This window comes from Amblyomma americanum, chromosome 5, assembly GCF_052857255.1.
Source record: "Amblyomma americanum isolate KBUSLIRL-KWMA chromosome 5, ASM5285725v1, whole genome shotgun sequence".
Lineage (NCBI taxonomy): Eukaryota > Metazoa > Arthropoda > Arachnida > Ixodida > Ixodidae > Amblyomma > Amblyomma americanum.
Window position 1 is genome coordinate 158,469,748 of NC_135501.1, and position 21,751 is coordinate 158,491,498.

General features: G+C 50.6%; 1 protein-coding gene across 12 annotated transcripts in view; it reads left to right on the forward strand.

Moving 5' to 3' along the window:
- Positions 1-21,751, forward strand: part of LOC144132846 (putative FERM domain-containing protein FRMD8P1) — an 87,865-nt gene that overhangs the window by 40,575 nt on the left and 25,539 nt on the right. For 7 of the 12 annotated variants that reach the window (XR_013314946.1, XR_013314944.1, XR_013314948.1 and 4 more), the window contains one exon: positions 19,653-19,860. Coding sequence is in view for 8 of the 12 variants with exons in the window: in XM_077665548.1 (XP_077521674.1) it covers positions 19,653-19,860 (208 nt within the window). In the remaining 4 variants the exon portion in view is untranslated. Of the gene's footprint in view, positions 1-7,943; positions 8,736-19,652; positions 19,861-21,751 lie in introns of those variants that run through there. The other 5 variants (XR_013314945.1, XM_077665544.1, XM_077665543.1 and 2 more) reach the window with 3 other exon arrangements.

Here is a 21,751-nt window from a genome sequence, read left to right on the forward strand (position 1 = left end):
TGTTCTAATGGCGCGTTTTATGACATTTAATATTTACTTGAAACTATTTCTTGATATGACGACGCAATTATTTCATTCGAGTAGAAAGAAGTCTCGTAAGTTGTGTCAATCTTGCGCGGTCGCGTTGGTGTGCTTAGAATAGCGTACCTTAAGTGTGCTAAACGCCATATGCTTTTTCATTGCATCATGCATGTGTCATGTTTCATGAGGTAGTACATGATCGTGAAGCTTGTTTGGAAAGAAGCAGCCGCAGGCGTGCTACTAACAGACACGTGGCGAGATTGAGAGGGGACGCGGCAATGAAAAGTGTTTTCGTTATTCATGCATGCGATATGTAACTAAACTTGGTGCAAATATGAAATTCCTACGCTAGTTTCAGTAATTCCTTTTATTTATAGCTATACCTGATGCAGTTCTGGGTAATTATAATTAACACCGTCGTCAAGTCCCCCCAAGGTCTCAAATAATTGAGTAGATAGTGCGGTTTTTTATGCCAGCATGTACATAAAGCCCTTCTGTACGATGACGCGATTAGTTCTTTTTATTTATGATGATGTACTTATGCATGCATAGTTACATGAAAACGTTTCTTACAAGAAATAACTAACACAGTACTGCACGTAGAGGGAAAAAAATCGAGACATTTATTACGCTCCTCAACGTCTCAGGAATACTTTGCGACAAATGGAATAATTTGATTTTCATGCGAATTACGAAGGTGAGTGATCCAGTCGCAGAAAATGTGAGAGGTCACACAACGAACCTTAAAGTTTATTCCCTCGTTTATGGCATCTTCGCTTTCGCTTTGGTCAAAGAAATGCGGCACTTAAATCAAAGAAATTACCTCACAATTTTTGACGACCACAGTTCTAAAAAGCGTAATTTATAAATTTGTACTCAATATTTTGCTATAATTTTTCGTCACGAAACTAGACTTCAGGGCTAGGAAAGAAAATAATTCTAGAAATCAAAAACTTTCACCAAATCAACCAGCTTGACAAGAGGACAAGTCGGCCTGGCTGGTGCGTGGTCATGCGGCTAAAAACAGCGCTAAGCGAGACAGGAGATCGGGGACACGACGCTGTCCCCACTTTTCGCACAGCGCGACACGTACGTATGTCAGCAGACGATGAGCGCACGTCTGCTCCGGCGAAACAAGGCCAGCACTTCCCCTCACTACTGTCCCGAAGTAAAATCATTCTGGCTAGTGCAGAGTGTCAAAACTTGTTTCATTCAATGCCTAGCGCATAAATAAACGGCACGAACGCTTTCTACATTATTTACTACTAACCATATATACAATACAGTGGCAAACTATTTCTCTTTATAGGTTGCACGTGGCCAATTCGAGCTCGTGTACTTCAACAAATTACTAAGTTGGAAGCATCGACCATTTCTATCATTCGCAGAAACTGGAAACGCGCCTACAAGCCTTGAAAACCCGCGCTCAACACCTGTCCGCGACGCCACTCCCCGACCTTTTGCCTACCACGGGCTCGCTAGCGACTGCAGCGCCACCTCGTTTGTTTACAAACATGGAGGAGGTCTATAGGAGCATTCTAAGCCGAAGGTGGGCACAAGTCTTGGTGCCAAGGAAAAAAAAAATAAATGACATGATTCTCTCTTTTTCGCTGTATATATATATATATATATATATATATATATATATATATATATATATATATATATATATATATATATATATATATATATATATATATATATATATATATATATATATATATATATATCCTCCTAGAAACGGCATACTGTCGCTCGATTCACCTTCCGTGGCCAGCGCGAGTTTGAATTCTGTTTGTATATTTTACGCCGTCGTTACTTCAGGCAGAGTGCCACAATCGGCCGCGCAGCCCTGTTTCGGTTTCCGCTTTTAGCATTGCCTATTTTAAATCCTTTTGGTGAGTATCTGGAGACGCTATTGGTTGCTTTTGAAGGCCGGGATCCGCTACGAAGATAATGCGATCGTCTCAAGAGGATCCCGGAGTTGCCCTTCAGTTGTTCCTTTGTTTGAGTATTATACAATTTAACCTCGTTATAACAAGGTTGAAGGGGCCCGGCGATTACTTCGTTATAGCCGTAGTTTCGCTATAGTCCGTGTTGACCGAGCTTTCAAGGGGAATCGTCATTCCTTCGTTACATCCATTATTTCGTTATAAACCGTTTTGTTATAGCGAAGTTCGACTGCAGTTGGATTTTGCTTCAAACAGCTAGTGATTGTTTATTCTTAGGAAAAGTGGCATATTTAAACAGTTCCGCTCAAGCATGATACTCATCCCATTATCACTTCGAACCCAGCACGTGGTATGAAAAGCCGCTACATCCGGTTAACAGACTATATACTGAGCGAGTGATTGACGTGTCGTCGCGCGGGGAGCCGTGAGGCCGCGATCGTATCCATAACTTGCAGCAGTGAGCAGAGCGTCCTGCGGGAAGTCCCTGTTTATTAGAGAATTTTTGCATAGCGCACACCGTCACCGCTTACCGCAGCCGCTAATACGCATGCGCGGAGGCGCTGATGGGCCAGGTGCCGGCAGCCGGCGCCATCTGCGCGTGCGCTGGCGGCCGCTATAAGCGGTGACGGCAGACGGTGTACGTGCTGTGCTAAAACTTTTCTTTCACCTTTTTTTTTTTCACACTCGAAAGCGGCCGACCTCCAAGTATACATTTACACGCACTTCTCACTTTTGCCTTCCTTGCGGCTGCTACAGACGACCGTCACTGTTTACTGTGTTAGCGGGGCTAACCGCTCCGGTGCTTCCTTTCACGGCAGCCACAATGGTTGTGGTTAGCTGGCTGACTTGAGTTTAGTAATTTTTCCTCCTCTTTGTTCGTTTTCTGTCCTTTCCTTCGCGTATCTTTCGCCCTGGACAAAACGTCGTCTGTCGTGCAGGTTGCAAAAAAAAAGGGGGGGGGGGGCTCCGGGTAGACCGTATTCTCGGCGCTTTCTCGTCTTTGTGTGTTTGGTCCGGCGAAGATCCGTGCAGTGTACAGGGTGTTTCATTTAACTTAGTGTACGTATTTTTTATTTTATTATTTTTATTGTTGCTGTAACAGTGGTGTGTAAGTGCAGGGCACAGCTCTTGTAGTTCTGCCACCCTTCCAGGGGATGGATACCTCGTTCAAACGTATTAGTGTTTGCTAATTTTTTATGAACCTTTTAATTTTCCCATTGATAGCTGGCGGTCGTTGTGCATTGAATAAAACGGAGCGCCATGTATACGAGCAAAATAACGCAGGGGGGACGGCTTGCAATCGAGATATTGTACACTCTTGCTTTCGAGAACTCGAACTTTGAGGGAACTGAGAACTTGTTCCAAGTTATGCGGAGTTTGATAAATGAGCAACGGTCTACTGTACCATTTTTTTTTTCACATCACAGTGATATCTGTATTTGGGACCATTGTCCCAATAAGGGAGTATTGTCCATTAATACATTGTCGCAATCGGGGATAATAGTATACTCGGCTACTGATCCGGAGTTCCCGGGTTCGAACACGACCGCGGCGGCTGCGTTTTTATGGAGGAAAAACGCCAAGGCGCCCGCGTGCTGTGCGATATCAGTGCACGTTAAAGATCCCCAGGTGGTAGAAATTATACCGGAGCCCTCCACTACGACACTTCTTCTTCCTTTCTTCTTTCACTCCCTCCTTTATCCCTTCCCTTACGGCGCGGTTCAGGTGTCCAACGATATATGAGACAGATACTGCGCCATTTCCTTTCCCCCAAAACCAATTATTATTATTATTATTATTATTATTATTATTATTATTATTATTATTATTATTATTATTATTATTAATATACCGTGTTTGGGACGTACAGCTGCCGTCGCTTCTTCTACCTGTATGTGGCTGAAGAGCTCGCTTCCTCCAACTTCGATGAAACAAGGCGAGGGCCAGGTTGGATGTGAGGGTGCAGCAGAAGCTGCTTGCTACACAGTCACGTGACGCCCGAAGAGGGAATTCTTGAGCCTAGAACCTCTTGGCACTGAGTACCCAAGGTGGGGCCCGCAAGAGGGAATGCCGAGAGAGTGCCGTTCTCGTGGTCTGTGGCGTGCGGCAAGCCGGGACCCGGCATTGTTATGCGGACGCCGTAGGTTCATCAAAATTTCGCGCGGGTTCGGAACTCTGCTGAGCTCCTCCACCGTGCTGCACGCAACTTCTCCAAGGGCCGAGCGTAAAATGTGCACCGCTGTCGGGCTGCACGCTTCTTTCACGGAATTGTGCGCGGGAAAAGGTGGCGACGGGTCTTGTGTGTGTGCGTCTTTGCGCGCGAGACATTTTTCCTTGAGTTTTTATTTCTCCGTCTTTCTTTCCTTCTTTATTCTTTTTCTTAAGTTCACACGTTTTGCCGCTCTTGAAAGCGGCCGAGCGAAGAAGAAAAAGGAAACAAGCTTTTATGGCCCTCCGGCCCCGTGGACGAAGCGGAGACGGCCGGAGACGGAATTAAGTTGTCGCACGTTTTTGTCCCCCATTTTTCTATTTCTTTTTTTTTTCTTTAACTGCCGCTCTTTCTAGGCCTCGGTGTTCCTCATGTCGCCCCAAGAGGTGTGCACGCACCTGAAAATTGTTTTTTAGGAAACGAAATGGCGCAGTAACTGTCTCACTTCTAGGTGGACACCTCAACCGCACCGTGAGAGTAGGGAAGGAGGTGGCAGTGAAAGAAGAAAGGGGTTCCTTAACGGAGGGTTCAGGAATAATTTCGACCACCTGGGTATTTTTAAGGTGCACTGACATCGCACTGCATACGGGCGCCTTTCGGGTTTCGCCTCCATCGAAACGCGACCGACCCGCCGCGGCCGGGATTGACCCCAGGTCCTCCGGCTCAGTAGCCGAGTGTCCTACAGCCACTGAGCGTTTTTCGTTTTTTTTTTTAGAAATGAGCTAAGTCCACCTGAATAAAAACTGTGAAAAGTGCGGTAGTTTATTATCCGCATTAACCGTAGCGCTAAGTTGTTATATGGTATGTTTTGCATGTAAATTATAGCAACTGTACACCACCATGTAGTGAAAAATTATGAAAATAATTTGGTCAGTATAAGCCTGTAAACGTTGGATTTGGCTGATTTCGATGCGAAACTCTAGATCTGACGCAGTTTTCTTCCAAGAACTTTATTGCTATACAATTTTACTTCAAGTTCTTATCATGAAAATATCGCCTAAAATATCCTGTGAATTCAGGAGAGAAATAATTGGAACAGTCACTGTGTGCAATCCTGGGAGCACGGTGCCTCACCGATACAAGCAAGGGAATGTGAATAGCAGGTTTGGGTCACAATCGCTGACGTGACAACCTTCTTTTCTTCTGTTCCACTCGTTCGGTTTGGTTTATGGCGGGGTTTAACGTCCCAAAGCGACTCGGGCTGTATGAGGGACGCCATAGTGGAGGGCTCCGGATATTTTTTGACCACCTGGGGATCTTTAACGTGCACTGACGTCGCACACCACACGGGCCTCTTGTTCCCACTTGTAAAAGTAAATTAGCTAGAATGTATGCGATCTAGAATTTATTCTACTTTAATGTAACATTCCGAATTCACGATTTAGCAGCGAAATGGTAGACGCAAACAGTAAACAAAACGACAGGACAACCGCTATTTCAGTGGTTTCCTGTCTGCATTGACAGTTCTTTATAGTAACAATGAATTTATGAAGCCCAATGTAGGAGAGGTGCACCCTTGCTACAGTGCCTAGAACACTACTCTAGCCACTGTGCCCTTGCTTCCTCGGCTACGGGACTAAAGATCCCATCGTTATCGTCATCTTCCTGGTCCAGATCTGATATTTTCCTAGGCAGTCGATTGTGAAGTAGCGATGGAGAAGAAATACTTGACGCCGCACTGGAAACAGTTGAGGCTGTGAGGTTCAAGCTGAAAAAGAAGGATGTCGCGAGTGGATTTGTCTCATTTGGATCCGTATACATCAGCAGGATTTGGCTCATTTGTTTTTTTTTTATTTTAAATAGGATTTGCGCACAGGTTTTTTAAGCGCGCTTTCTCCCCCCTTTCCTCATAAGTGTTTCTAAAGGAAAGAGGTGTGTGGATGGGCTTTCTATAGTCCGGTATAATTTGATTTGGTTTCGCTTTCTGGATTTGGCTCATTTGGGGGGAAAAAATGGAGAAATGCGGGAAAAGCTTGTTATGTGAATTTATTGCAACTAGCAGTGATTTTCTTTGCTTCATATGATTTCAAAACTCATTATATCATAGATGGTGGGCTCTTTTATGTAAGCTAACGAAAGCAGCAAATAATTCTTCTCGAAACAGATAAGCGCGCAGGCATCTGCTCCGGCATATTTATGCAGACAAGTTTTTGTCTGTCGTAATTAGTGTCAATTTTATTCCTGCGTTTTAGCGTCATGTGCATGTTCGGAGAAAACAACATAGATCCCCTCATCCTTCAACCTGGTTTTTCGATGTTGCAACTTTCAACCGTCACACTTTGTTAGGAATTTTGCACGTGCCTGGAAAACAGTCAGTGTTGGTTTCTCCGTTGCAAACCAGGCTGATTTTATTTCTTGAGGCCGCGCATAAACTACCCAGACGGAAGAATAAAATTTCTGATGGGAAGCGCGGAAGGGTGATTTAAAAGATTACGCACCGTTGTTTTAATCCGTTCTTCGTAACGTGAGCTCAGCATCGTCACTGTTCTCTCTTCTGCGTTCACGATCCTCTTAATCAGCTTGAGATTACTTTGTTCGTGAACTTTCTCACTGCACCAGGTGATGTGGACAAGCTGTGATTAAGCGCATCGAACCAGTCCGGAACTCCCGACGCTGGTCTTGCTTCTGTGCAGACTCGCAAGCTCTCCTTTGTTTCGGCATCCACAAAGCGGCCCGGACACTCTTCATCAAAAATACACAGGCCACAGCGGACTCGGGGTCAAGAGGGTTCCAGTCTCAGCCTCGATAAGTGTGGAATGGTGGCGGTGGCTGAATAGGAACAGCGCTACTCTGCTCAGTCTGCAGGAGCATACATAGGTGTTGCGAGCGTCTGGCGTTCAGGTCGACAGTCACGCTCTTCGTTAAACGTTGCATCCGCCTCGTGCGCAGCCCCCAGCGGCTTGGTGCGCGACTTTTGGCAGTTCCCCTTCTCCAGCAGCTCCTACGCCTTTCCCGCCGGGCAACTCTCAGCTGGCACTTGGCACCACTGCCCTCTCCCAGACACTGCCCTCTCTTGTCTCCTCCTGGTCGTTGCTCCTACCCTTGTGGCTTTCCCAGTTGCGTGCCACTCCGGGTCCACCACTCATGACTCTTTAATTCGTCCCTTTATTCACCCATTAACCCTCTAGCCTGCCGCCTCTGCCCACCTGTTGCTGCCGCTCCTGGCTCCCTCTTATAAGCTCCGCCGCAGTACCTCCTCAGGCGCTTACAGTTTCGATCACCCCCCGACTTCACCGCGGCGGCTGTGAAAACCGCTCTCGCTATCTGTTGGACGGCGACGCCCTGTGCCGTGCTGCGGTCCTGGGGAGTCGACTTGTCGGTTCCTTCCGCAGCCGTCGTCGGCCCCCCGAAAGCCAGCGCTCTCTCTCTCTCTTCTTTCTCTCCCCACCACCTCCTTCTCCTTCTCTCGGGAGCAACGGCTCGCAGGCGAAGGCCACTTTTGTTTTCTCCCGCGCTGTGCGCTCTTCCTCTTTCACCCTTCTTTCCATCGATATTTGAAAGAAGAAAAAAACGCCGTTATACGGCCCTCTCTTCCTCTCCCCACCTTCCTAGGCTCCGTCGCCGTCACGGAGGAGAGAGGCGCGGACGTTTTCGCCGTCACGAGGAGCTGGCCGCAAGCGGCTCATTCTCTCCGCATCAAAAACACGCTTGCAGCCGTGCTCCTGCCCTCTCTCTCTCGTTCTCTTTCACCCTTCTCGACCATCTGTTTTAATGCTGCTGCTCGCGTTTTCTCCCTCTCCCGTCGCCTGGCGTTTTGACAGTGGCCGCCGCCCGCGCTAGGCCGAGTTGGCGGCGATTGCGGCGGGCTTCGGTCGTCACGTCTCTCGGTGCGCGGCCGGCCGCTCTTGTGCTGTGAGGTGCGCAGCTGTTCCTTCGCCAGAAGATTTCGAGGAGTGGACTGCTACTCCTTCCCAGGAGCTGCAACTGGTGCCGGTCTACTGCTTGCAGTGCTGTGGTCTGGACACTGCGACGAAGACGCCTGACATCGCGAAAGGGGAACTTGGCTGTCGGCCTCTTGGCAACAACGACGGTGTCTGTCGTCCAGATTCTGCGGCGTCGTGCTGCGTTTCCTGGCGGACTGTCGTCCTTTGGGCGCCTCGTCTGCTGATTAGAAGACGGTCCTGTGCTGGACAGCCGTGGATACGAGACTCGAACATTAGAAGATACAGCTATTGTCGTGCAACGAAGGGTTTTTGCCAGCCCTGAATTCTACCAGCAGGGGAGTTGTGAACGTTGGAAGACTCTAGGCCCCGTCGCACTTGGAAGACGTTCCTGTTCTGGACAGGTCCTGGTAGACAGCATCCGGAACTTGACCCAGAAACGTAGTTTCTTCCGCGCCACGGACGTTGATTTGGTGGACGCCGAAGGCGTAGTTCATCCTCGGGATCAGCAACGTTTCTTGTGCTGGCCTGTCCTTGAAGGTGCAAGTCCTGGTCGTTGGGAGTCACCTCCGTGGCTTGGCCTACGTCGGGTCGTGTCCACTTGCGGAGTCGTCACCCGCCTGGAGACGACATTTTCGGAGTACGCACCGTCGGATCGACGGACAGCAGCACGTAAGCGGTGTGACTCAGTGCGCGGGAAGCTAAAAGGCGCGCACACCTGTTTCCGCGCGATGCCTGGTGCAGCTGTTGCTAACGCCTCACTTATGTTCGAATCGCGTATAGTTTGGCGACTGCAGTCGGTGTAAGGGAGCTGCGCTTTCGCGGACACAAAGACGGGGACTCTGCATCGTACGCGAGTTTTGTATTTCACCGAGGACACTTACGTGACCTCGTTAACTTGTTGCGTAGTGCGTGACCTAGAGCCGATGTCGGGCAATACGCCAATTCTTCGGTCACGCAGTTACGCCACGATGCAGTGTATCCAATACAACAGATGAGGGTTGAGGAAGGGCCATGCCCAAGTCGTTTTTATTTGTGCCGCGAAGCTTATTCTTCGAGAGATAAACTGTCAGTCGGCTGTTGATTTTCTGTCGCACTGGATCCTACTGTGCATTTTGAGCTTTCCGTTTCGTGTCGTGTACTTTGTAAACCCGGAAACAGTTATCACGCCTCGCTGGCTGTCTTTCAAGAATCGTGGGTTTGCGCACAGGATGTCGTCTGCACTCGTGGAAGCAACATGAAATGGGTCATACTTATAACGAAATAATGGATATAACGAAGGAATGACGGGTCCCCTTGGAAGCTCGGTCAACACAGCCTATAACGAAGCTACGGCTATAACGAAGTAATCGCCGGGCCCCTTCAACTTCGTTAGAACGAAGTTGAAGGCGACGCTCCAGCCAATGGCGTATATCGATTTTCATGACACCGCGGTTAATCCGATTGGTTAAGTCGCGGTTGATCGCCTTTAATCTGCCACCCCCTCCGATGCCACGCTAGGTAGGGTTCCAGAGTATTAATCAGAACGTCATTAGAATCGGTCGACGCTGTTGGCTGGGGCATTCGCCGCTTTTTTGTGTTGTATTCGACTATAGCGTGCTATCAGCCGCTACTCTTCATGCACGAGTGAGTGTAAGGTCATATGTCATATAGTTTTCGTGCAGACGCACTATCGCTTTAGTTCCTTTTCAAGCACAATGCGCGAGTAAGAATAGGATTTCTCCTTCAGTGCCAAGTGTTCCCTTTCGTGTTGCTCGTACGTATACACACTCACAGGACCCTGGCAAGCGCAGGAATCATTACAGCTAAACGTATGGAACCTATGGAGTGCTTTGATTGGTCACGCAACCTAGTGGACACTCTGGTACGTTTTTAATCTTGCATATATGCCAGCCGCTTTGTTCAGGGACTTTCTGCACGCTTTCACCTTGTTTTCGCCTCCTGCTGTACACCCAGCGCGTACCGGCTTTATAAGACGGGCGGGGGGTTAGTAGGACATTCGGTCGAAAGCTCTGTTCTCAAATCGTACTACACCTCCACACACTAAACAAATTCTCACCCTTGAGGGTGCAAATCAGCTGTCCTCCGACGAACACCCTTTTGGGCGCTAAAAAGGGTGCAGAGATCAGCACGGTGCAGAGATCAGCACCCTTCAGGAAGGGTGCACAGCATGAAAGTTTAGAGGGCGCGCATCAGGCCAAGGCTTTTGCTTCATGGGTGGATCAATGTGGAGCACCCTTCCAACGTGTATTCGTAGAGGTGTTATGGGAAAATAGTACCCTTTAATGAGGGTGCATCTATTACATCCTCTTAAGTACCATTAAGTGCACTCTTTTTTAACACCGAACAATTGGAAAAGGGTGTTCGTCTGGGTACAGCTGATTTACACCTTAAAGGGTGAGAAATTCTTTAGTGTGCATACATCCCCAACGTGCCCTGGAGTCACTGGAAACTATAGTCGGACACAACTCAAGAACGAAGCGGCTTCTCGCCGTCAAAGGACCTTCTTCCAGCCAATGGCGTCGGCCCATTCTCATGACCCTGCTAGCGTGACGATGCAAGGAGTGGCAGATGAAAGGGGACAGTAGCCTCCCTGCATTGTGTGGGTACCCCATCCTACATTGTCACGCTGTAGCAGGATCATGACAATCGACCGACGCCACTGGCTGGAAGGGGGTCCTTTTTCGGGGAAAACCCGTTGTGTTCTTGAGTTGTATGCGACTAAAGGAGGCGTTGGAGACGTATGAAGGTGATGCACGATTTGAGAAGCGACAGTGCAGGAAGGGGACTATCCCCTTTCATCTGCCACTGCCTGCATTATCGCGCTAGCAGGATCATGACAATCGACCGACGCCACTGGCTGGAAGGGGTTCCTATGTCGGGGAAAAGCCGTTTCGTTCTTGAGTTGTATCCGACGGCTCCGACGTCTCCCTCCTCGAGGCGCCTCCGGCGGCCTGTCGCCGCTGTGTACACGTGCCCTCGAAGGGTCCGTGCAGCCGCCCTTTTTTCACGGCCGGCACAAATTGGGGCCCGGGCGTTGTTCGTGCACGACGTGACCTCGCGTCTTCGCTCTCCCCGGGCCAGGCTGGAGGCGCCGTTTATGGTTTTGCTCGGTCGTGTAGTGTACACGGCGTGTCCCCCGTAACGTCGTCCGGGCGATTTTAAAAAGGCAGGCTGGTTCGTGTTACGGGTGTAAAACCGCGGGGCGGTGTTGTCGGCGGTCGCTCGGAGGCGAGCATGCTAATTTCAAACGGTGTTAGCGCCAAGAAAGTAAGACGACGCGTGGAAGGCAACGAATAGAACAGCCACTATTGGCAGTTTCTTCTAACGCGTGCTGTGTACTGTCCTCAACGCACGCGCGCAGTACAGGCACGGGAGAAAGCACACGTGAGAGACGCCAAATTAGCAAGTCATGCTCTGTCTCAAAACTGACAATGAAGCAGCACTGATACACTATCACTGGCATTTTTTTTCTTCTGTCGAAGGCTTCCGGATTCAGCTGTGGATCATGATTTGTACCCTTTGCCAAGAGTCGTGCGTATGTGCGCTCTCGCTTTCTGTATGTGTGTTGGCCTCATATCGGTTTTGTGGCTTTCCCGGTTGTAATCGAGCCCCGCCGCGGTGGCTCAGTGGTTAGGGCGCTCGACTACTGATCCGGAGTTCCCGGGTTCGAACCCGACCGCGGCGGCTGCGTTTTTATGGAGGAAAAACGCTAAGGCGCCCGTGTGCTGTGCGATATCAGCGCACGTTAAAGATCCCCAGGCGGTCGAAATTATTCCGGAGCCCTCCACTACGGCACCTCCTTCTTCCTTTCGTCTTCCACTCCCTCCTTTACACTTCCCTTACGGCGCGGTTCAGGTGTCCAACGATATATGAGACAGATACTGCGCCATTTCCTTTCCCCCAAAATCAATTATATTATAATTATTGTAATCGAGATGCCTTAACTTTATTAATAATAACAATTGGTTTTTGGGGAAAGGAAATTGCGCAGTATCTGTCTCATATATCGTTGGACACCTGAACCGCGCCGTAAGGGAAGGGATAAAGGAGGGAGTGAAAGAAGAAAGGAAGAGAGAGGTGCCGTAGTGGAGGGCTCCGGAATAATTTCGACCACCTGGGGATCTTTAACGTGCACTGACATCGCACAGCACACGGGCGCCTTAGCGTTTTTCCTCCATAAAAGCGCAGCCGCCGCGGTCGGGTTCGAACCCGGGAGCTCCGGATCAGTAGCCGAGCGCCCTAACCACTGAGCCACCGCGGCGGGGCCCTTAACTTTAGTCGAAACTGGATTTCCGCCGGTACAGTCGGCTGCGGTTTGGGGCGACGACTGTGTCGGGAACTTTCTTTTGCGTTGAAGACGGGGTCGGTGTCGTATGTCGAAGCAGGAAACTCCCGCTCTCGCCTGCTGGCTAACGAAACTTCTGTCGTGGCAGACCAGAAATTCCTGCCGTGTTACGTGAATGAGGCGTATATATACAGTGTGGACCGCGCTTAGCGGGAACACTGGAGTGCGTGGTCCTATAGGCGTCGTTGGCGCATTGTCATAGTGTCTGGACATGTCGCACTGCATGATTGCGCTGGCCGTACGAGGCTCCTGCAGCGGGCGGTGCGCGAGTCGCACTAGCACGTGCTCAAGCGTTCCCGCTAAGTGCGGTCTACACTGTATACCCATGTTGGCAGTGGTAGCTGCTGATATGGATAACATGGACTTGTCATCCTAGGGAAGGGCGACAAGTGGGGGAGTTCTAACGTAACTAAATGTAACTAATGTAGCTATCGTAAATAAACGTATTGAAACAGTACTAATTAATAGAACGGAAACGTGGTTGGGCGTGGCCAAAAGTCTAGTGGAGAGGTGAAGTGTAGGAAGTTTGCTGGAATCAAGTGGCCGTGACTGGCACTGCACATGGATAAATGGAAAGCATTTGGCGAACCCTTTGCCCTGGAGGTGGCGTAATCAAGTCGGCGATGGCAGCGACGATGGGGTGGATCTATCGATTCGTGAGTTGTGCAGTGTCTAAAGAAGCTAAGATTTGGCCTGATTTCCGCGGCAGCAGAGTGCGGGAAATGCGGAATATCCACGAGCGCTCCGCGCGTGCTTCGAAAATACTGAGCTTGACAGCACTCGCGACGGTGGCGAACCACGTCGGGCATCGCGTGAACTATTGCCGTAACGCCTGATAACCGACGTGACATTGGTGGCTGCCGTATCGGTTGGTGTGTGTGTGTGTTTTTGTGGAAAAGAATTGGCGCAGTATCTGTCTCATGTATCGGCGGACACCTGAACCGCGCCGTATGGGAAGGGATAACGGAGGGAGTGAAAGAAGAAAGAGGTGCCGTAGTGGAGGGCTCCGGAATAATTTCGACCACCTGGGGAACTTTAATGAGCACTGACATCGCACAGCACACGGGCGCCTCAGCGTTTTGCCTCCATAAAAACGCAGCCGCCGCGGTCGGGTTCGAACCCGGGAACTCCGGATCACTAGCCGAGCGCTGTATGTGTGAAGGTTTACTGTTCTTTTTTTTTTCTTGTGCATGAGCGCATCAGCGACATTTCTTTGCTTGTATATTAATATACCAGCTAATTGCGTGGCAGGCCAAACGTGAATTTCACTCCTGTCGGAAATCTCATGCTGGATGAGCGACTGTAACGCCTTTTTTTTGTACGCTTGGGGATTAATAATTGCATGAAATAGTGTGGTGAACTTTGAGGCCCTTGAAAAACTGTGCCCGAGCTCGACCGCCGTGCAGATATCTCGTACGGAATAACTGAGCGCCTTTGACAGGTCCGCGCGGTGGTGGCGCGTGTGTATTTGTAATCGCGGACGATATCTGCGATCGCCGTCACAGCAGCCGGGCGGTGCTGAGCGCTGTGCGAGGCCGGGGAATTTGGAATATCGGCGGCCGTGAAGGTCGAATTTCGATCAGGGCGAGGCAGCCACGGACGACAAGGGTCGTTCTCGCCGGGGTTTCTTTTTTTTTTTTCTGCGCACTCGCCGAAAGAACCGGGCGTTGTCTCGAAGCCGTATGAATTCCACTTCTCACGTCTCTCATGATGCCCATATATGCAAGGCTTTATATACGCGTATATGCAGTTAATTGCATATATATGTATATTCGGATACAAGTCTGCAGAGAAGCTCCGCCAACATTCGAGGCCGCCGCACCGAATTCTTCCACGACAAAGAAGTAGTCCGTTGTAAAAAAAAAAAAATGTTGCCTAACGAGAAGCTAATCACACGAAGAAAAATATAAGCTCTATAATTCTGATACCTGGCTTGTTTAATAAAGTCAAACATTAAAAATCTGATTTCGTTTACTGTTGTGATTGGCTAGCGGAATACAGGATGGCTCGGACCGTGACCCGGTGTTAACAACTGCGTTTTTTTTTTAAGTTCTATCCTACTGTAGTGAATTTGTGAACGTCATTACTGGCTATATCTAGATATGAGATTTCCTGTGTATGTCGAGCTTGGCGCATGATGGCTTAAGTTGCCTTTGTGCCATAAAACCCAACACACAACCACCCGTGGATGTGCATGTATTTTAATGTCGTAGATTCCTTTCCATGTGGGGCAGCTGAGCAGTGGTGTCAATTGTCCTACTTTTCTTTTTTGTTATCCTGTACGCACTAGAAGTGCGTGATGTTTATTCTTGAGTTTTTAATTTTTCCCTCCCAGTAATTACCCTCAAGTTAGGGTTGGCAGTATTAATAAATAGTATAGACGCATATGTATAGACTGATATATAAGAGTAGCGGGTTCCCTAAGTTTTTGCGTGTTTTCCACCGGCAGTCTTCGATACCTTCCTTCGGAGTCGCTAATCTGCACGCCTGTCGTAATTTATGACAACCGCGTATATGCGCTGTACGAAACGCCTCGCGTGTCCTTGTTGGGCTTCGCTGAATTGAATGCTGTAGAGCCGTTCGAACAGGGTAATTATGCGCATAGCAGGACACGGCGTTCAATGACACGTCGGTTACCCCAAACACCTCTCTCGTAATTCCAGTACTTCGACACGGCGTCCTTGCACAAGAACCCGGCCCCGTTTAAAGTGACACACACACTACAAGCGACCCTGGAACAAAGGGGGAAAAAGTAAAACAATTAGGTGCTCGGTGTGATAGTTTCGTCCGCTGCGTTTTGTGAATGTGGCGACAGTGGTGGGGCGGCGTTGCCCGATCGCTTCGAGTCGCTTATTATCTCACTGTGAGGTGGTGGTGATTGTCGTTGGTGGTGACCGCTCTTGGACGTAGTTTGCCCTGTTGTTTCGCGTCGCGGCGGCGGGTTGTCCCTCTTATAATAATGATAGCTCGCGAGCCTTGTCCGTGTGGTGGCGAACGCCGGCGGTGGTACGTGCTCCTGCAGAGTCTGGAATGGCTAATACTACATGATAAACACTCTGCGGCGGATTGGTGCATACCTGCCCGTGCTGCCTGCGGACACTTTCGCTTAAACCTCCCCCCTCTCCCCCGCCTTTACTGTCCTCCTTCCTTCCTGTCTGAGCGTGTATCCCCAAAGGCGCTTTCCGCATGCATGGAGACACAGTGGCCGGGCTGTCGCGGTCCATTGTCTTAGCGGCGCTTCTCTCCCGAGGGGGGGGGGGTCTGTCCCCTGGGGCGCTGTTCGCCGTTGACCCAGATGCGAACGTTGCTGCCTCTGGCTGTACTTTTGCGCCGCGAACTGCGGAAGCTTGCGAAAGCGGATAATGAACTGTGCACGGTAGTCTAATGGGGGCCGCGAATGCGTCCCTTATATACGTGCCTCTGTCAGTCAGCGCTACTTGCTGTGTGAGCGATAGCCTTTGCTTTGTCGAGTTGTGGCGTGTGTATACGTCTTTGCTGCGCTGGCGTGGGAAATGGCCGGGGAGGGGGGGGGGGGGGGGATATGTGCACACTCAGCTTTCGAGCGGTGTATACGTTTGCACTGTGGTGCTGGGCTGGGAGTTTTGGTGTTTGGTTGGTAGAATGACTGCGTAAGTTATAGCTTATGCTCCGGGAACTCGCCCGCCCCCCTACCCCCCCCCCCCCCCCTCCTGGAAAATGGCGTGGGAGTAATTGGCAGTTATGCGTCCTTTTTTTTATTTTCGCCCTTCGGTACGTGTAATGTGGGAGAATAGTGGAGGCAGAGTACCGGTTTTGCGCTAACTGGTACAGCTGCTGCGATGGTCATGACTGCAGCGATACGGGAGAGCGGCTCGCCGATTAGTGATTGGTACGCAAGCCTCGGTGACAGCCGTAAAACGCCGGGATTAGCGATGTGATCCGCGCATGCCGCCTCAGAAATCGCTGGCGCTCTGACAGTATACACGCCGAGAAACTATCAGTGGAGGTAAGTCATATCTGTTAAAATTACTGGTGAGAGCCTGCGCGATATTGGCGGCTTCGAGCCTATAACGAAAACGCATGGGTCTCTGATGCAGTGACCGCATCTGTATGCAGATCGGATACGAGATATATGAGATATAGTACACCAGGAATAAACATGGGGGGGGGGGGGGGGGGGGGGGCTCGAATGCATTCTTGCAAAGAGTGTGTGGAGTTGATAAGTGTTCAATCATTTCAGCCCCCATGTTTCGTCGCAAGGAGTGGTCAGAGATGCTGAGCGGTGGTCTTTGCATTTGTTGGATGGGGGTTCGGAGTCGCTGCTCCCGACGGGACCACGGGTCAGGAACGACGCTTGCTCCGAACGCACCAACGTGCATAGGGACACGCCCCCGTCACGTGTCGAGCCAGGGAGAGAGGAGGATGCCCTTGTGTCCACGTCGACGGCTGAGGGGGATGATCTCGTAGCCAGCCGAAAGATTCCACGCACCGCCGACACCCGTTCTTTAGATGTCAGTCGACGCTCGGACCAGAACGCAGGGTCGGGTGTGGTAGCCGAAAGGAGTCGCTTCGTCATTTGCCATGCCTGCGAAGATTAGCGGACGACGACCGCCAGCTCTCTGCCGTATTCCGGGAATGAGGCCACATTGGTCCCCTCAGCTTAGTCACGGCCATTGGGGATTAGCTGCCGCTCGATCCCTGCGGCGGCCTCTCCGCTTCACCAAGAGTCTGTCCAGTGTAGCAGCACTCCGCGCTGTCAGGTGCTCGACGCTCGCTGCGGCGGCGTTCCGCGGGCCCTCGTTCCCCTTGCTTGGTTCCCGGAAGCCACCTGGACGACGCTCTCGGTACTCGGGTCTCGAACGTGGGAGCGATTTGTATCGCATGGTTCGGAACCTTCCCGCAAGTGAGCTTCGCTGACGACGCTGCCAACACAGACGGGCGGGCGCCCGAATGTAACACATTGAAAGCGTGGACGCACTGGGGGTTATTTATGCACCAAAAGAAAGGAGAGCCTGGGGGGGGGGGGGGGGGGGGGGGGTTGCACTGCCTGAAAGGCGCTGCACGGTTATAGCGAATATTCCGTTACAGTGAGATTTAAAGGATTCTTTTTTTGTTAGACTTCTACATCAACATCGTACACGCCTCCTGCTTTTAAATTGTCGGTCGAGGGCATCATTCCTGCATTTTTTTTTTCCCTGCGGGACCCCCCGCCAAAACAGAGGATGGAACTCGAAAGAGGATCCAGTAGGGGATGTTCTTAGAAATCTACGTGGAACGGAGGAAACTTCTCGATGTGTGTGTGTATATATATATATATATATATATATATATACCGCACACTATGTCGGTACGAAGTCGTGGCTTGCATGCACCTTTGTGGAACGGGATGGAACGGACGGGTCCCTCAGAGGGCGGGGACATTGTGTCACGACCACCGTACCGCAGGCGTACGTGTACTCTGGGATTTTGTTCCCTTTGTGGCCTCGGAGGAACTGCGAAGCACGCGAGCTCCATGACCGGCGGCGGGTGTCGTATTTATTGTCTGGCCGGGGAAGGAATCCTCCTTTGTTGCGCCGTCACGGGTCAAATGATGGTCGGTGCGTCGCTTTTTTTCCTCCCTTTCTTGAGTCGGAGCTTTTGATGCTGTTTGTTTTTGTTTTGTTTTCGTTTCGCCTTTCCGTTCGTTTGTCTGGGGCGATCGCGTGGGTTGGCTTTCCTAATTTAGAACTGCATATATATACTTTTCGCCCCTTAGGCACGCTATAAATAATTGGAATGTTCCTTTCTACGAGGCGGGGCCGCATCGTTAAACAAGTAGAGCACGTGGCTTTGAACTCGGGGGACGCCCTTTCCGCGAGGCTTCCTGCGTGTGGAAAAGAGCAAAACAAATAGTTGAACCTCGCTATAACGAAATAGTGGATATAACGAAGGAACGACGATTCTCCTAGGAAGCTCGGCCAACACGGCCTATAGCGAAGGAACGACTATTCTCCTAGGAAGCTCGGCCAACACGGCCTATAGCGAAGCTACGGTTATAACGAAGTAATCGCCGTGCCCCTAAAACTTCGCTATAACGAGGTTGTAGGGGCATGGCGATTACTTGGTTTTAGCCGTAGCTTCGTTATAGCCCATGCTCATAGAGCTTCCTAGGAGAATTGTCGTTCCTTCGTTGTATCCATTATTTGGTTATAAACCTTTTCGCTATAACGAGTTTCGGCTGTTACGCTTTATCTGCCCTATACTGCAGGCAAAAGGGTCTCAAGTCCACATGGACATGAACACTGGAATCAAACGCGCTGTACGCTGTTAAGGCTATAGGGTGCGTGCGCTGGTCAGTGTGCACACGTGACCGTCGCGCTTGCCTCACCAGCCGCCCGGTATATACGTGACTTGGCCGACATGTGACATTCTGCGGCTGTGACGGGTCCGTGGTGTTTCAGTGGGCACGTGTTTTCGAGTCATGTATGTGCGTGACACTGCATGGCATTTGTTGCACTTAAACTGAACGCTGGAAAACCTCTAGTGGTCGGTGACAGAGTAATTCGTCCCTCAGTCCCTCCTGTGTACGCCCTCGGTTCTAGTGCTTTGTCGTTCAGAATCCTGCGGCTAGAGTTTTTTTTTTCTTTAGTAATGAATAGTACTCTTCTTCTATCTTCTACGATAATTTTTTTTTTTTCCAAGAACACATTTCGCCCATCTACGCCAGTTGTCTTTGGCTCGTTGCGCCTGAGGTAGGAATACATGCATATTTCGGTGGGCGTTCTGTTCCGGCCCTGCAGTTCCGATGCACGCTCAGTAATCGTCCGTGTATCCGAAAGATGACTTTCCCCGATTAATTTTGGCTGCTCGCGTTTGGTCTCACACTCACCCATTGCCCTCAGTGTTCTCATCCTAGCCTTACGCTAAACTCCAAACAGAAAGGGGTAAAAAGAGATTAATCTGTGCTCTGGCGCACACGGTTTTACAAAATGGTGTGCACTAAAGGACAGTTTACTCCCATATACGTGCATTGATATGTATGTTCCTTTAATGCATGCACCCCTGTCTCATTGGTGTCCCTGGAGTTTGTCGCACGCTTTCTGTTCCACGCATCCTGCACCGAACACACCCTGTTGTGATGTGTACGCTTGTTCCAGCGTAACAATGTATGCATGCCTGATTTCGAAGCGAATTGCATGCATTCCCCTTGTGCCTGTCTTTTCTTCTTTGTCATATATGTTCTCAGCCTTATAAATGGCGGGTGTCTCTCTCTCCCTGTGCAGCAGCGGGCCCGGTTGGTCTCGATGCGCGATCTGGTCCCCGACGACAGCAGCAGCGGAAGCAGCAGTGACGAAGAAGAGACCAGCATGATGAAGCACCACCACCAGCAGCCCCAGCAGGACCACCACCCCTGCGAGAACTACATGACGCAGAACTGCGTCACCATCATACCCGTCGAGTACCCCCGCTCCGACAGCTCGCCCCTCTCGGGTATGTGCACAGCCAAACTTGTTTAGTATAGTATACTTTTTTTTTTCTTTTACGCGCTCGCGAGGTTATAGATATCCCCGTAGTTTTGCGCCGCACGGGAAAGTGAAAGGGACTTCCGGCAGACCTGGGCCTTCTTCGCACTGCATGGGCTTGGTCTCTCCATAAAACGTACAGGGACGCTGCTGTAAATTGATGGCTGTGGTCTCTTTGGCGCCGGTGAGGTGATGGGAGCCCGTGTAAGCGTTGTGCAGTGCGCTAGAGAGCAGCTTACTTCCTTTTTACTCTTTTCTGTTTAGAGTGTAGTTAAAATTTACCTTAAAAAGTGGGTTTAACAAGATTTTCCGCATCTTATCTGGTGATTATACACTCCGTGGCCCAGCAGCCGACGTTATGTGCACACGGTAGCGGTATCGCCGGTTTCGCCAGGAGGCACAAGATGGCTCGCTGCTTGCGAGAAGCATCATGCGTTGTTCTTTGCGGAGACACTGCGACACGATAGGTAATGTTGTGGTAGCTGATGGTACGCAGCTGAGAATGCGCAGAGGAAGAGGCGAGGTCAAAGGAAAACGCGTACATGTTGCTGTCTCTTAGCGATAATTTAACTAGAACACGCTCAACGTTACCGGCAATTCGGAACAGCGCCGCATCATATTCTGCCTCTGCAATCTCCCGGTCATTCTCTTACTTTGTTACATCACGGATGATTCAACGCGCTGTTTTCGAACGTTCAAAGCCATGCGCCGCATCGTGGCAGCCAAGAGAACTAGAAGCGCTTGTCCCAATTCACTGGTAGTGATTGTAGCGTGTTTTCTGGTGCGTCGATAACTAAGGAAACGTGTTTTTCTTTTATTTATGCCCACAAATATTAGGGGCGACCGACCGAAAACCCCTATTGCTACGCGTCCAGGGGTTTCTTGTCGATTGCCAACATAAAATACCACTTCTGCGAAGCGCCTATGTCTAAATCTTGCGCTGCGCATCAGGAGAGCATTAGGAGCAGGTCCCGCGAAACCCGGGTCAAAAGCGTTTAGAAAGCTGTGTCCAACGTGGGCGTTAAAGTGCCGCCTTGCACCGCGAGGGGGCGACAGTGGGCGTCGTGATGCCACAGCAGCTCCATCTTCCTGGACGTGGCGGCTGACGCAACCAGGCCACTAGGCTTTGCATCTAAGTCTGCGAGGCTTCTGCTAGGCCTAATAGCCGTTATCATCGGCTTCATTTGTTCACATCGCAGTCCCCCCTCCCCCATTTCGTGTTACGTTTCGTAAGGCCTAACGGAAGTGAGCCGCGCCTAATTCTCGCGTTTAGGTTGGAAGTATTCCGGTTGTCGCAGCCATCAATCCCCGCCGCCATTACACTCAGAGTGGGCGTTGCGCAAGTGGCTGAGCGCAGGAACAGCAACAGCGAAGTGGACAGGAACCGTGCGCGCTCCGCGCGACAATTAAGCGGCATTGCCTATGCATCGAAGCCATCTTCCGCGCCGCCGCCCGCGTCGAGTCACGCGGTACTGCTGACGCGTCGTCGCGATCGCGCGTGGCTCGGCCCACTTGGAAATATGGCGGCACGTCGTGCGCCGTGCGTCGGGGCATCGGGAAGCGCGCGCTCGGCTTTGGCGCGATAATGGCGGCGGGAACGCGGTCGCCGCCGCCGCGCTCGTTAGGAGATCGTTGCAGCTCTGCAGAGGATCAGCGAGAGCGCACGCGCTTCCAGCCGTTTTCTCACAGCGAGTGTACTGGGCTGATCGTGTGCGTCGCATAGCCGCGCAGTTTTTGTGCCAGGCGCTGAAGCAGGGAACGATGCAAAGAGCGCGCCACTTTACGTCACCGTTTCGTGGCTGGGCCATAAGAGGCTGATGGGGTCGCTGAGGCGCACATGTGCGCCGAGAAAGTATAGT